Genomic DNA, 16,253 nt, shown 5'->3' on the forward strand with positions numbered 1-16,253 from the left:
ATAGCATCGGTTCTTAACGTTTCTGGCTCCTTGGATGTGATACAGAGCCTTGCTGTTTCTCCAGCTTACATGTGCTTGTGCTGGGCTCCGGCAATGTCAGCCTCGGAAGCCTGCGGTAATCTTTTGCATGTGGAAGCGCTCCTCCAGCGCCAAGTCGGATTGATCGTGGCGGCCGTGCGTACCACGAACCCGATCTGTGTGTCAAGAAGGCCTCACCACTGTGGCTGTCACGATCTGCAGAATGGTGACCTTGTTGTGCCAAATATGCATTCCATAACAGATGAAATTTGGAACCATACGATCCACTAAATTTGGAGGTCAGGCCGTGTTACTGGGTGGTAGTGGGATCAGCTTCGTACTCGTTGGAGTACGGCTTGGAATAGCCCCAGGTGCCCTCCTCTTGGCTCATCTTGCATTTTGGTCTCTCAGATTGTCTTGATCGATCATGGTCTTGGCATTTTGCGGGAGTCAAACTACGAGAATTTCTGCCGGATGGCATACTAACCAATATGCTTGCTTCTCAAGCTACAGGCCATGTTGCATGAGTTGGTGCAGGTTTATCGGAGTGGCGTACTTGGCGACCATGCTTCTCAGATACGTCCCAGGGATTGCCCTCTTGTTCCGGAAAGTCCCTGCAGCTGTGCAGTGGTTTGGCAGGGGGCCCGATTCTTTGCGATGCAGCCACTTGCTGTTCTGCGATGTATCGCCGTGAGGATCCTTAGGCGCCTCATGCAGCTGTGGTAGTCGTTAGGGTCACCACCAGATCACCTGTAGGCTTGACGTATCTTAGGTGAGTCGACACTTACGAGTGCAGCGCGAATGGCGGCGGTGGGCCAGGGCTTTGGAGTGGCATCTCCTTGGTGAGTCCCAGAGCTGGTCCGACGAATGCGTGCTTCATGATTTCTGGATCACCGCGAAGAGCGACACGCTCCAAAGTGTTCACCAGGAGCTCGGAATGGCGGTGCTGTGATAGGCTACCATGAAGTTAAGCTCTCGACGCGGCCGACACAGTGCGTTCTTCGACGGGCGGACGGAGTCCACTCCGCCAGCCCGAGGTGAGAACCCTTTCCACTGATGCCATGTGGCCGGGATTCTGGCAGAGGGGCGGTGAGATCGGCCGAGGATGGCACCCAGGCTCGTCATGCTTCTTCTTGAGCTCCTCGGTCGGATCCTGCGTACGTGGCTGGTGCCTTCCGCCATCTCCCGAGATGTAGATGGCGATGCGGATTCAAATCATGAAGATCGACCCTTGGGCGTGCAGGAATATGTTAGGTGAAACCCACCGTGACGGCAGCGGGCAACACGGTAAATAGGGAGGCTCCCGAGGGGCTCGCCGGCTGGCCACTGGCCTCGACGACGACCCGCAAAGACTCCGACACGCTACGTCAAATCTTGATGCAAGGCGTGCCACATTCTCCGCAGTCGGGGAAGGTGTTGAATGTGCCTGGCTTAGTTTCACATGGCATACCGTAAACAGTAATCTCTGACCTCGATCGGCTCTGGGTTGTCTGTGAATCGGCTCAAGGAGCCGATCCACCCCATGATACGTACGAGGTGTAAGTCGGATAATTAGTCTTTTGCTTGATCAAAACAAAGCTAAAACTGACCTACTACGATTTAGGGTTTTGCCTCATCAGGGTGTCTACTAGTGATTGAGCACAGCGGCCACGCACGGTGATGACAACAACCCTGGAGCAAGGCCTAAGAAGCAACACTAGTTGAGTCTCGGAACATCTGCTGTCTAGGGCTAGCAAACTACCTAAGCACTTGGATCCTTCAGAAACGTTTAGCAGGCCTAACAATGCGAGATATTAAACTTCCATTCAGGAAAGCTTTGGCTAGACTCCACATTGTGGAGGTCAGGAATTTCCATTACCACAAGAATACACCTGACAGGATCATTGTGTGGTGCAAGGACAAGCAGAAGAAAAAGAATGAAGAGAATGTGAAGGAAAAGGAGAAAAGTGGGGCTGTCCATTTTATATGATAGTTGCCTAGATAAAAAAAAATGAGTCTACATTCTGCATCAAGAAAATGGAGTTAAAGCACACATGCCTAACAGATCCATCTAGCACAAGGGTTAATGCAAAGTGGCTTAGTGGTGCATATGTGGTGCATATGTGGTGCATATGTTACTGAATACAAATCAAATATCACCACTTTTCAAGACAAAGCACATAAAGACTTTGGAGTGGATGTTCCCAAGAGGATGGCTTACAGGGCAAGGACCAAGGCAATTGAGATGGTGATGGGGGATCACAAGAAACAATATCACAGAATAAGGGATTATCTGCAGACTGTTATTGACAAAAACCCTGGTTCCAGGTGCATTGTGACCACTGTCATAGGTCCAACAGAGGAGCAGGTTGAGGCAATGAAAAAGGACAGTTGGTGGACATTTCTTAGAGCCCTAGATTCCATGGATTTTTCTTCTATGTCAATGTTGCTAGAGAAGGGTTTCTACAGGGCTGTTGGCCATTTATTGGGTTGGATGGTTGCTTCATAAAGCTCACCTCTGGAGCTCAAATCCTTGCAGCTGGCAGAGATGGCAATAACAACATCTATCCAATTGCATGGGGAGTGGTTGCAAAAGAAGATACGGAGAATTGGCAGTGGTTTCTTGAGCAGTTGAAGCATGCACTAGGTGGAGATCATGGACAGTTTGGGTACTACACTATAATGTTAGACATGCAAAAGGGATTGCTGAAAGCAGTTTCCACAGTATTTCCTAATTCACCAAATGTAAAATAAACCTAAAGGTCTCGACAAAGTCGAAGAGTCGATGTCGAGACCTTTCCAAATGTAAAATAACCCTAAAGGTCTCGACAAAGTCGAAGCGTCGATGTCGAGACCTTTCCAAATGTCAAATAACCCTAAAGGTCTCGACAAAGTCGAAGCGTCGATGTCGAGACCTTTCCATCTTTAAAATAACCCTAAAGGTCCCAACAAAGTCGGCGAGTCGATGTTGAGACCTTTCTAACTATAAAATAACCCTAAAGGTCTCGACAAAGCCGACGAGTCAATGTTGAGACCTTTCCAACTATAAACTAACCCTCAAATTTTTCTCACATAACAGATTCTCCACATAACACATATTTTAAACTCAATAATAAACTGATAAAAAGGAACTCATTTCAACATCAGGGATCAAATTAAACCGATTCAACATATATTGTTCAACCTTACAAACCAACCATCATTTAGTTCATCATTACAAACGAGACAACATTTAGTTCAACATTACAAACCAGACAGAATTTAGTTCAACATTACAAACCATAGGGTTAAATTTAAACATTCAAATCAAATTAAACTGATTCCTCCAGCTTAAATAAATCCCCAATTATGTACTCAAGCTTTCACTTCCCTTCTTCTGATCTCCCTCCTTCTCTGCCTTAATTCTCATGCATTTGTGCATATTGCTAGTTGATGCATCCAATGCCTTCTTCTGCTCTAATTCAGCCCTGGCATCAATCAATCCTTGCTCAGCTTGGGCCTTCAAGGCTAGTATCACCTGCTTCTCCTCCACAATTTTCTTCATCTCTTCTTGAGCATTCCTCAGGTCAATGTGCATCTTCTCAATATCATCTTTCAGCTTAAACCTCTTCTCAATGAGCATTCCTCAGGTCAATACAAATCCCACAACTTTGACAGTGATTTCCGAAGTGCAGGTGGCCACTCACCATCTACCCAAAGAAGAAAATCACAAGCTGGTTCTCCATCATGGCATGCACACCTAAGAACCTCCTCTCTGTCCAGCAACCATAAAATGCTACAAATCGAGTAGCTACAGCACCATGCTTGCAAGTCACAGTCCTGCCACCCGCATCAGCTAAACCGCAGAAATCGGAGTCGTACGTAGTATTCACACTCTAGCAGTTTGAAAAAAACAAGGAAGAATCAGCCTAAATCATGCTCAGAATCAAAATTCTCCCAATTCCTAACCCTGCAATTTCCCCAAATTATGACAGCAAAGGGAGAGGACTCACATCACTACCGAGGGAGCTCTGCTCTGGAGAGGACTCCTCGCCGTCACCCCACGAAACCATGGCCGTCAGTCTCTGCGGCAGCGAAGATCTGCGTCAGCGGCGAGTGCTGCACTGGGATGGAACAGAGAGAAAGAGAGAGGAAGGAGACGAGAGTCGACCGACCGAGCCAACCACTTAAACATCAGCCCTAACGCGAGCCTTAACGGTCGTCCGTCAACTGCACGCCACATTAACTCTGACAGTGGGTCACGGCTGCCAGAAAGATGGTTAGCACGGCTGATCCGTTGAATCAGTGCTCCGCGTCGCGAGCGTGCCCCAAACCTGGTAGTCATGTGACGATCATGTTCCTTTTAGTAGTTCGGTAACATCTATGGCATAATTATAGTAGTTTTTTGTCATTTAGTCGGTCCAAAACGGACCGGACGGTTTGCATCTTGACATGCCCGAGCTAAGGGCATCTCCAACGGGGCGACCCATCCCGCGCCCGCTCGTCCGGATGGGTCGAGCCGGACAAAAATGCGGCCCAACGTGGGGACGCACCGCAAAAGCGGATGGCCGCGGCGTCCGGAACGATGCAAACCCGACCCAAATCTGGGCCGGGTTTGCGTGGCCGCGGATGGCACGCAGCGTCCTCGCGTGTCCGCCTGGTCCGCGTGGCTGTCCCACATGTCGGTGCCCCAGTCCTATTAAATGTGGACTGGGGAGGGGGATTGTCCCTATCTAGTCCTCACTATCCACTCCGGCCGCACGCGCGAGCTCGAAGCTTCCGCGCCGCCATGGCCCCGAAGCGTGAGTTCGCGCCGTCCGCCAACGACCACGAGGCCGGCAGCAGCCGGCCAGTCGCGCCACCGGCGTTCGCCATGGGCCCGCCGGCGTTCGCCATGGGGCCGCCGGCGATGCCCAGACGCGACCGGATCTACGTCACCGTAGCGGTGGCGCAGATGTTCTGGGACGCCGGCGTCCCAATGCCGTGGGGGACGTGCACCTCCCCACGGCCGGCACTCGAGCCCGGATCGGGTTCCGGTGCCGCCCATCCCGGCGTCCGGCCGCGCCGCGCCGCGGAGATCCGGAGGCGCCGCGCGCAGCTGCCGCGGACCTCCGAGAGGACCCCGCGTACGGCGACGCAAGTCCCAACTGGGACTTGTGGTTCGAGGTGGAGCACGATGCGCGCCGGCACACGTGCTTCACGTCGTCGACGGCGCGACCTCGCGCGCAGCCGCGCACGCCTGCAAGGCGGGCAGGCCGCCGCCCCGGCGGCCTGTACATCGACGAGCCCCAGCCGCAGCAGCAGCCCCTGCCGCAGGCCTAGCAGCAGGAGGACGAAGACGACCCGGAGCTGTAGGCTCGACGAGCTGGCCAAATAGCCGCACCTCGCCGAGACGCTGCGCGCGCCTCCGCCCTAGCGGAGAAGGCCAGGAAGGCCCAGGAGAACGCCCAGGCGGAGGCGTGGGCCTTCCTCGAGATGGCGCGCCGACAGGAGGAGGACACGCGCCAGGCGGCGCTCCGGGAGGAGGAGGAGCGCCGGGCCGCGCTCCGGGCGGAGGAGGAGGAGCAGCTCCGCAAGGAGTCCGCACGGAGGGTGCGACTGCGCAGGCCAGCGAGCCCGCCGAACCCGCACTCCGCCTGGGAAAGGGCGTAGTGGTCGCCCTGGCCGGAGTCCCCGCCGCCCTCCGGCGTTTCTAGCCGAACAGGCGCTTCGCCGGCGGGCGTCGTCGTCATCGACGCCGACGACGACGAGTACTGCGGGGGTAGCTCGCCGGCGGCCACCAGCGTGCTCGCAAACCCTAGCTAGGGTTTGCTTCTTTTTTTTTTAGTTTAAAGCCCATATAGGGCTTTCTTTTGTGTAAAAAATGCCCAAAATAGGGCTAAGTTTAATTACCAACTAGTTTAAATTTATGTTTTGTTGTTTTCCTTTTTTATTTTGATTTTTGTTTTATTTATTACATATGCGCTGCGTCCACGTGTTGGACGCAGCGCGCGACTCAAACGGACACGCGGACGTGGGCCGCTGTCCGCGTGTCCGCTCGACCACCCAAACGGCCCAAACGGACTGACTAGAACGTCCGTTTGGGTCGCGTGGTTGGAGATGCCCTAACTACAACTTAGCAGTCCACCCAATCCACCCCATCTACAGCAGAAGAACATGGTACTGTTCCTCCGGCAGCTCACCATAACCGCTGCGGCGGCGCTTCTCCGCGCCCCCACCACGTCGATTCCTACCTTCGTTGCTCCTGGTAGAGCAGCCGGCGGTAGGCGCTGGAGGAGTGTGAGGGCCAGCGCGGGCGGCGGGGGTTGGCTGTCCGGCCTGCTGGGCGGGAAGGGCGGCGGCGGTGCGCCCATGGCGATGACGGTGACGCCAGGGACCGTGAAGGCCGGCGACCCCGTGCTTCACGAGCCAGCGCAGGAGGTGGCTCCGAGGGACGTGTCCTCAGAGAAGGTCCAGGGCATCATCGACCAGATGATCGCCGTCATGCGCAAGGCCCCCGGCGTCGGCCTCGCCGCCCCACAGATCGGCGTCCCCTTGAAGGTCCTTGCATTGCATTGCTCTCCTGTTATCTGCACTTGCTTATATTCAGTCCTAAAAGACCCAGGACCACGCCACATTTCTCAACCTGTTATATTTACCAATGACAGATTATTGTCCTGGAGGACACCCAAGAATTCATCAGCTATGCTCCCAAGAAGGACATTGAAGCGCAGGATCGCCGCCCCTTTGATCTTCTTGTCGGTACATTTGCCGCATGGAACTGCCCCATTACTGTTAGGAATGAGCACCTTCTCATGCCTTGTTTTTTAAAAAATTTCCTTCTCCCCCTGATACAGGTTATTATCAATCCTAAGCTTAAGAAGACGAGTAAAAGAAGTGCATGTTTCTACGAGGGATGTCTGAGGTATGTATTCGGATATTGCTTACTAAAAGGTTATTAGTAGTAATATCTCATCTATGAATGCAAAAGAGAAATTGCATTGTACATACTGTGCATATTTCCTCATACTTTGTTTTATGCGGATGCCAGTGTTGATGGATATAGGGCGGTCGTTGAGCGACATTTAGATGTTGAGGTTTCGGGTTTGGACCGAAATGGACGCCCCATTAAGGTGGTGGCTTCAGGATGGCAGGCACGCATCCTGCAGCATGAGTGTGATCACCTTGAAGGCACTTTGTATGTTGACAAAATGGTTCCGAGGACATTCAGGACGGTTGATAACTTGGATCTTCCGCTTGCCACTGGATGCCCTCCTTTAGGTGCACGATAGCGTTCATGCCATTCCAATTCTCTATTCAAGTATAGGTAATTGGTCTTCCTAGTATTTGCAATTTTTTTATTCCAGTACAATATCACATCTGTGCTTCTCTGGATTGGTTTTTCTATAAACCATGTGGTGACAGACATGGAAATGATTGCAGCCTTGTATATCTAGTTGTCAACCAATTGTAATACTCCTTAATAAAGATGATTGGTAGATGATTTGTACGATGTCATTATGTATGCGGCCTTGTATATCTAGTTATCAACCAATTGTAACGCTCCTTTAATAAAGGTAATTGGTCGATGATTTGTACGATGTCATTGTGTAATAAGAAATTGTCGTTTTGTCCTTGTACTACATATTTTCTTTCTCATTGTCCCATCGGTAGGGATGTAAATGGTACACATAATTTCCGAAATTTCCGCTCCAGATCTGCATCCGCGTCCGTTTTTGAGGACATGGTAAGCACTTGGGACAAAACGGGAGGCTAGGTATAGGAGGCTTGCTTAAATTGATAGATCAAACGTTAGTTTCCTAATTTCAAGATAACAACAATTTGAGTGTATAGGTATATGTCAAAGCAGTATGTCCTTCCATGTTAAAGAAAGAAATGAGCTGTAGGCAAGTACTTCTACTGACATAGGTCAGATAACAAGGCGAAGATGGGCCTTTCCTTCTTTTACAAAAAAAACTGCAAAACATAAAGGCTTCAACATTAGGAAGAACACTGCGAGGCATGAAAAGGAATAGGGGCAATTACCACCCTAAGCACAGAACTGGGCATGCAAAGTTGAATCAACAAGGATGGTAAGAGTGCAAATTCGAAAAAGGTTGCCCTTCCCAGCTCAGCATTAGTCTTGGCAATGAATTCTCAATTCTGGATGACCGTAAGGTCTGTAACCACACTTTGACATGCCTAGGTATTGTTCTAAGTGTTTGGCCTATTACAAAAGCCTACTTGGATAACTGAAATTTGCTTTGCCTTCTCTGATGACCCTGGGCATTGTCCAGGTGTATGTCCTCTCTGTTCAACTTGCACACCTAGGACATGTGCAGGGGTATATGCTCCATGTTCATCTTCTCCATTGCATATACCCGGGTCATGCCCATGGGTTGTTCTCCTTCATCCATCTCGAACCTCGGGATGCATAAAGTTGATGCATCAAGTAGCATCCCATTCATATATAGATTAGTAAGCGACTCGATTGGGAGAGGATTCACCTGTTGCTCAGGTTGTTTGGCACGAGCTCTTGTCATCGGTCCTACTTGAATTAGAGGCATATCATTAGCTGGAAGAGGCATGTCATTACAGATGCCCTCATCATATGTCGGATGCGAAAGGTTGCATTTTTCAAGACAGACATATACAATTTCTGATCTAGGTATAGGAGGTCAAGGTGATTCAAATACAACTTTACACATCATGAAAACTAGGTGGGACAAGGATACCAATTTCTTTTGCAAGTATTTTATTGGTGCTAAAGGGCATCTGAAAATTGTATTTTAATGTGACACAATCTCTCATGGGCTTATATAATCATTCTTCTGATTTGTTTCGATAGCACAAAGTGGATGAACAAGTACAATTTTCATTTTTGGCCCATGCGTAAGGCTGGACCACCATCGTCAAATATAAACAATTTTAGCTCTACAATGGTGTTATAGTGCTCCAAATCGAAATAAAAGGGATCACGTATTCATATTATTGACAATCCTTCATTTTTCTGCAAGATCATAGAAACTGAGTTTCTTAACCTTGTCTAAATGTTGTACAGACATATGGTTATCCACGACTCATCAAGCCATGCTGAATTGAGGAGCTTCTAAGTATAATGCTTGTAGTAAATGCAACATTCACTTTTTTACTCGTCACAATGATATCCTAACATATTGTAATTAACTGAAACACAGGTCTCCACTTTGAGAAGTAATCTGAATTTTCATTCCCCTAGAGCTGCATTTCTTCCTCAGCAATTCAGAACATACTGTGGTTGCTGCAAGAATCATGAGACTTTCTAAAACTGCTGTTCAGACTTCAGACATAAAGAACACTTTGGCCCATCAGTTCGAGTTCACAAATAATATTGTATTATTTACATATAGAGTTATTCCTTGACAAACACTAAAACTATACTAGTAGGGAAAATAATACACTCACGATGCCCTTAGATTAACTAATTTGTGTCTCATGCAAACACGTCGTGGAAGAGCATAGAAGCACTGCCCGGCACTCAATAACCATGAAGTTTTTTGTACCACTTCGTGGTTAGTTCAATTGCTCAGCTTGCTTATGGTGATTTGGTTATTTTTTTTCCTTTTTCTCATGGATCATTATGTTTGATTTATTAGTTTAACTAACTGTTGTCGGTCCCGTTTTGTTAGCATATGAAGACTTTTGTGTGTGGGATTATTATGGAGACTTGATATAGTTCAAATGAAACTACCAAAAGGGATCAAATCCATGGTAGACATAACATCCTTATGTTGTGCTATTCATGGTTCCAGAAAACAATTTAAGTTTGTAAAATAATTATGACATAATATAATACTTTTAATAGGTCAATTTCAGTAACTTTATGCATCTATTCGAGATGGATTGATGGGTGGGCAAATGTTATCCATTTGGAATTTAGACTGGAAATCTGAGGCGCAGAAAGGTCCTTGGAGACGAGAAAACTAGAAGTTTCGATATGAGGGGTGAATTATAAAATGAACACTACAATAATAATTTGTGAACAGTTGTTTTGTCATTGTATCTGGGAAGTACTAAATATAGTGTTTCTGCTAACATCTTCTACAGGCATTTAAGAACTCCACTACAATCAGGAGTTCCGGACAACGGTGTTACAGCCCATAGATTAGAGGGAGAGAGATGGCGCAGCTGGCTGGAGGTGTTGGTATGGCTGGGTTTAGCGGATGGTGCATCTTGGATTTAGAGGGAGAGATGGGAGAAACTAGGGCTAAATTCTAGATGGCCTTTGTTTGATATCTAGGAATCTCCTTATATAGATAGGTGGAGAACCCTTAAAATCATGGAATGCAAACTTTTATGTTTGGAATTTAGTAAGTCCTAACTTGGGGTCAAGAAGGCAGATGCGCCTTCCCTGGTGTGGCCTGGTCAGCTGAGCGCAGCAAGAGGTGGCTCTTCTTCTTGTACTTCTGTCCCCACATAACAAAGGGAGTGGTTATGTTCCTTACAGTGGGAAACAATTATGAGATTATATGGTATTGAATCATGACGCAAGAGAACAAGAGGGACTTCAACCTGCAGGATGCAGAGTTTATTAATGATGACAGCTTACTGACACTTGCTCACATGTCCCTTAGGAATAGGAAGTTAGCATTTACTAACAATGTCAATTCCAATATAAGTTACAGCGCAGATATATGCTGCTAAAATTCCGTTTGAAAGTTCTCTTGTTCCAAATGACAATTTGCTGGTTATGCTAAAGAAAGAGTGGGAGAGCAAATGACAGATGTAATTCTGTACTGCAGGCATAGTGGTATGGAATCACATTTGAATGAATGCTCTGGCACATGACCTTTTTTTTGTGCTTTAGGAGCATAGAACAGCTGGAGCGTACGTCCAGTGTGAGGCAAGAATATTCAGTACCATAGACAGGAACAGATGCCATAACATAACTAGCCTCATTAGAGGGAGCAAGAGAATACAGGAACATAACACAAATGTAAGCATTATGGGGTTGTTGAGATTGCTTTGTTATGATCACTTTCAACAAAGAAAGCTGCCAAATGTGAGAAGAGATAAGTATGAACTTATGGTTTTAGTTTGCCTACCATGTGTAACAGATAACAATAAACAGACATTTTGTTTCCTGTTTTGTTTAAACTTTCTGTGATATAGAAGCTAGTTGTCCAATAATTGTTATCATTGGTGTCTGTTCCGTAGTCCTGTCATTGAACTAAAAATTTAAAAGTAGGTTGGACTGCATGAAATCAAGTGTTAGATATGAAATCGGTGTAAAGGATTTTCCTAGTCTTGACAAAGAAAATTCTCAATGATGGGATAACTGGATAACCACTGATCATATGTGGCACTTTACAAGTTTAGACACCCCTCAATGCCTAGCTAGACGCTCTGTAGTTTCTTTGGGATATGCCCTTTTTTGTACATTCCCTTCTTCCTTCTTGTACATATTTTCTCTTTTGATAAAATTTACTGTCGGGGCCTCCCCTACACTTTTTGGCTCAAAAAAGTACTGACACCCATAATATACTAACTGAGCGGCATAGTGGGGTGGTTGAAACTTGTAGTTCTTTTCTGTTATACAGTTCAGGCATTGGGATCCTTCAAATCTGGCCTTAATGCACCAACTAACCTATGCACTAGCTTTTCTTCATCATACAGGGCACCCAAACAACGGAACAAGGCAGGAGGCACATGGCCTGTGCTGTTTATTATGTGTAAATAAAATTTTGTCCCTTGCCATACCCACTCATCATTGCAGAGGATCCAAACTCATGATCCATTAATAAATTAGTACCGGCACTATAGGATTCCTCTTGCCTGTGTCATTGCCAACACTGCTATATAAATGGCTTAGGGAGGAACACTCATAGAGATCCAGAACTGAACACCAGTAGTATAGGAGATATATCATCTAGCTAGCAATGGCTGCCCGCAATGGTAGCAGGAGGACAAAGACGGAGCAGTGGCTGTTCAGTGGGAGATGGAGGGGAACTGTCAAAGAGACACGACATGCTGTTGCCTCTGAGGATAAGCCTCCAAATCCCGCCATGGTTCAGAAGGATGAGGATATCTGCCTTGAGAAGTCTAGAGTGCATCTGCCTGGTCTGGGACAGAGGGAGATCATTGACATAGCACCTGGGAGGAAATCGATGCCGGAGATGGAGATCAACATGAAGGAAGTTGTTGCGGTGCTGGGGGTGAAGGTGATGGCTGCAGACATGCCACCATTCATGCAGTTGCATGCATTCCGATGTGCTAAGCGATCCCATGATAGCTTGGACAAGTTCAGTTCAAGGCAGGTGGCCCATGACGTGAAGAAGGTGAGTTCTGTGCAAATATTGATCTTTCGCTTGTTATATCTCGAAAAAAGTTTATCTTCATATCTTTGATTTTATTTTCATTTCAGTTTTTCTGTAACCAAGTTCAGAAGCTGCTAATTTAGATAGGCTGTAACCAGCGGGAATGTTGAAATGCATACGGTTATCATGTGCTATATTGGCACACTGGGTGTGCCCATCATAAACCTTAATTAATTTCACTTCATATGCTGTTCTCTTCAATTCTTGATGTCCATTTTCCTACACTGTGCTTTTAAGTGGACGATACATGGCTTATAAATTCTGTTTGATATCTAACAGGAGTTTGATAAAGTGTATGGTCCTACATGGCACTGCATCGTCGGTACAAGCTACGGTTCTTTCGTGACACATTCCAGAGGTTGCTTTCTCTACTTCTCCATGGACAAGATCATCGTGATGCTATTCAAAACCAAGATCAGAAAAGTGTCAGCATCTTGAGCCTTTGCAATAAGATGGATTATTATCTCTGTCCCATTACTCATTCACCTTCATGGTGACTGGTTATAGTCAGGATATGATTGTGAGGTTGGAGGTTGGGAACAGAAGAGCCAGCCAACCTCAACTATATGGTTGTTATTTGTGAGGTGCAACTACTGAACATGGCACCGTAATGCTCTGCACTTGTATATTGAATTAACAGTTGAAAAAGGGCGATGATTAATGGACAGCTCTGACAAGATACAGCGATCACCGTCAGGATCACGTTGTAAGATTCCTAATTAGTAGATCGAGTCGTCTCAGTCAGGACATGACTTGGTCATCATTTGTAGATTAATCAAGAGGTTTCCCGTTCAGTACTGGACAGCTGGAACAAGAAATTCTGTCACGCAGCATGTGACAATCAATCGACAGGCTTAACAGGGAGAGTTCTTAACATTTCTTCCATGGACAGTCGTATTAGGTCCATTGCTTTGTGATTTTGATTTTTTAGAATCATCAACATTGTTTACCTTTTTTTTTAATCGAATGTGGTGAAACAGTGCTATGCCTCATCGCCTTGTGGCAGGATGACCGGCGGGGAGGTGTTGTGCCTTGCTGATATTTTTTTGTGCGAAAAATCAACCGATTATGAAGTATAATAAAAATCACAATCAGGTCACTGGATCCTCTAGCGAGTGTGAGCCGGACAAAACTTATCGTTGTAGAACTTGTTATAGTAGACAATCATGAAGTCGTTGTGCTAAAATTCTAAAGGACCAACGCACTAGAGCAACAACCATTACCAACTAGATTTAGATGTGCGCCTTGGCGCACGACCCCGTAAACTTTACGGCGATTTACATTTTGTATAGCAACAATAAAAAATAAGGTGAGAAATGATAATTTATTTCTTAGAGTTTAAATAACAAAATCAATAGTGCGATATTAGATAGAATACACAAACCATGAACAGAGTGGCAAATGCTTATATACAATTAGAGAAATAGGAAAGCATATTATGGCAACACATCTACATAAGGTGCTTAAGCCAATGACATGGTATAAAACGCGGCATCCGTCAGTGATAGACAAAGCTCGCTAATTGGTTCAAACTTATTGTAACCTGCAAATATACGTGGAATGAAATAGAGAAATCATTCAAAAACTCAAGTCTTTCAAAATACCAATGTACATCTACAGAAAAAATTGTATTATAAAGAGAGAAATGAATACAGCTGCCTAAAACGTAAGAGACTCCCATACATGTAAAACAATTTAATTGTCCATGCTACAATACTTTAAATGTCCATGCAGTTGAATTTTGGTTAGGTCCCGAGAACTAAAGGATGTTGGCCAGATTGAACCATCTTTTCATCAAGAATTTAAACATAAACAAACAAAAAATGCATGGAGAATCTCTCCAAGCAGAGAAAAGGTTCACAGTTGTACTGCTAACTTAATATATAACCAACGGCACATAAAAAGGAGAAAAGGAAGCAACACATATATCGACTTGTACTGCTAACTTAATATATTTTAATTCAAACTATTCTAGCAATTTGAAGAACTAATAATAATTTGTCTATCAATATAAAATTCACAATAACAAAATCTCAGGTATAGGAAAAGAAGAGATGCAATCTGCTGCTCAGGAATGGGGAAAGCATGCAGATTATGACAAAAGAGTGAAGCATCTGTAAGTGGTGGAGGATCATTTGTGCTAGAAAAAACGCAGCAAATAAAATAAAATCGTCTTGGTAGTAGGTCTGAATTCAGACTTTCAGAGGTCCCAAGCTTAAATATTATGTCCTTGGTTAATACATGCACCTACGACAATAATTTTCCTAGTAAGCAATGAATGAACTGTGAATACATCAAGGGAAAACATCAGAAATATATAGATAAATAGAGAGAGAAGAGAACATCCAGTACCTGTGTTTTATCAAAAAGCCAGTGGGCATTGAACTTGTCTCTCTAGCCTAGGTCGCATTTCATCGAATAAAGGAACAGAATTTTGCTGCGAGGGAAATTACCTTCAACATCCATAATAATATAATTTAGTTCTTTTAGGAATAAGCTCCTCGTAATTATTTCATCAAAATAGAATGCACAACTTAACAGAACAGAATCATCTCTCTTTCTAATGCCAGTCAGTAATCTCACCTTTGAATATTAAAGTGGTACATCTGTTCTACATGTACTCAAAACACAAACTGTACACTAAGATGGATTTTCACATGCATAACGGAATTGATTGCACGTATAAGCTTGTTTACCTACCACATATCACCGATACATCTTCGCTGACAAAATATACAACAATTCCTTTTTTTCCTAGCTGGGCGATCAAAATCTGGATCTATACAGTATTATTCATGATCTAAATTGTGTCACTGCTCAGATACACCAACCACACTTTATTCATCTCCTTCTTAAATTCTCACATGAACATGACAATACCTACTGCCACAATGTGATGTCTGTAAAACTGGAATTTTCTGTTCATGTGCCTAAAATATTAGAAGAGCGGGAACATACGACCATGGACACCGAATAAAGCCAAACCAAGATGAAGTTAGTTGGATTTTTAGAGAAAACAGAGAGGGGAGAATCTGGTATACCTAGCATTGCATCATTTGTGCATTTACCTACGTGGTTGCAGTAGAAAAGTTCAGTGCAAACTACCACCAATTATAAAGTTCACCAAGAAAACATTAATAAGAGAAATGGAACAACAGTTTGAGCAATCTTCTTTGCACAGATTTAAAAAAAAACTTGAACGCATGTCACTCATTTAGACATAGGATTTACATACATGTGTATCCTCCACTACGACATGCACAAACTATCACAAAGCCTATAGCTCTAAGCATGTAAGTACAGTGCATATGCACTATGGCACGGTAAATACACAATAGCATACATATATACCATTAGGAAGACATAGTCAAACCAGAAACATAGAAGTTCAGTCAAGGAAATGAAGACCCAAAAGTCAACCTGCAATTATTCAACTCGCTTCGTGTCTCGGATAAAACAGGCAACACCCTCTCGATACTCCGGTTAAAATTTACATGACGTCTATCATACTTATTTTATAGTACTATTTCTTGTAGTCCTAGTTCTTCTTAAGTAGTGGCGCAAAAACTTAGTTGTACAGGACTAATTAAGTCCGAAACATACATATAGTTAATAACCTTAATTACGTGGGCTTGTTCGGCAATCAGAAGGACATGTATAGAAGAAGATTGATGCTATGATCAGACAAACCTCAGTTAGTGACACCGGCTGCAGATACAACCTGAAACTCGAGTTGAAAAAACTGAAATTGTATCCTTGTTTCCGTTGCAGCCTGTAAATATGGGAGAGTACAATAAGGTAAGCAAGAAGCACTAGAACAAAAACAAATACAAATAACTCAAACAGATACCGATGTATAAGTTATATATAACCTGATAGGTTATGGTAGTTGTTGCATGAATGGACTCCCACCACTTGACCTTGGACTAAATCAATTTAAAT

General features: G+C 44.9%; 2 protein-coding genes across 3 annotated transcripts; both read left to right on the forward strand.

Moving 5' to 3' along the window:
• The first annotated feature begins 6,129 nt into the window (after nt 1-6,129).
• Nucleotides 6,130-11,054, forward strand: LOC124667824 (peptide deformylase 1A, chloroplastic-like). Of its 2 annotated transcripts, XM_047205068.1 has the most exons (5): nt 6,130-6,516; nt 6,624-6,713; nt 6,813-6,880; nt 7,007-7,282; nt 10,042-11,054. In XM_047205068.1, exons 1-4 carry the CDS (start codon nt 6,133-6,135, stop codon nt 7,245-7,247), a joined length of 783 nt encoding a protein of 260 aa, XP_047061024.1. In that variant the 5' UTR covers nt 6,130-6,132; the 3' UTR covers nt 7,248-7,282; nt 10,042-11,054. The 2 variants fall into 2 exon arrangements, with proteins under 2 accessions (XP_047061024.1, XP_047061023.1); XM_047205067.1 differs by lacking the exon at nt 10,042-11,054 and having other exon boundaries at nt 7,007-7,598.
• A 583-nt stretch (nt 11,055-11,637) lies between these two features.
• On the forward strand, nt 11,638-13,244 carry LOC124667825. Its single transcript, XM_047205069.1, has 2 exons — nt 11,638-12,272; nt 12,591-13,244. Exons 1-2 carry the CDS (start codon nt 11,874-11,876, stop codon nt 12,747-12,749), a joined length of 558 nt encoding a protein of 185 aa, XP_047061025.1. The 5' UTR covers nt 11,638-11,873; the 3' UTR covers nt 12,750-13,244.
• The last annotated feature ends 3,009 nt before the right edge of the window (nt 13,245-16,253 follow it).

Source organism: Lolium rigidum, chromosome 6 (assembly GCF_022539505.1).
Source record: "Lolium rigidum isolate FL_2022 chromosome 6, APGP_CSIRO_Lrig_0.1, whole genome shotgun sequence".
Taxonomy (NCBI): Eukaryota; Viridiplantae; Streptophyta; class Magnoliopsida; order Poales; family Poaceae; genus Lolium; species Lolium rigidum.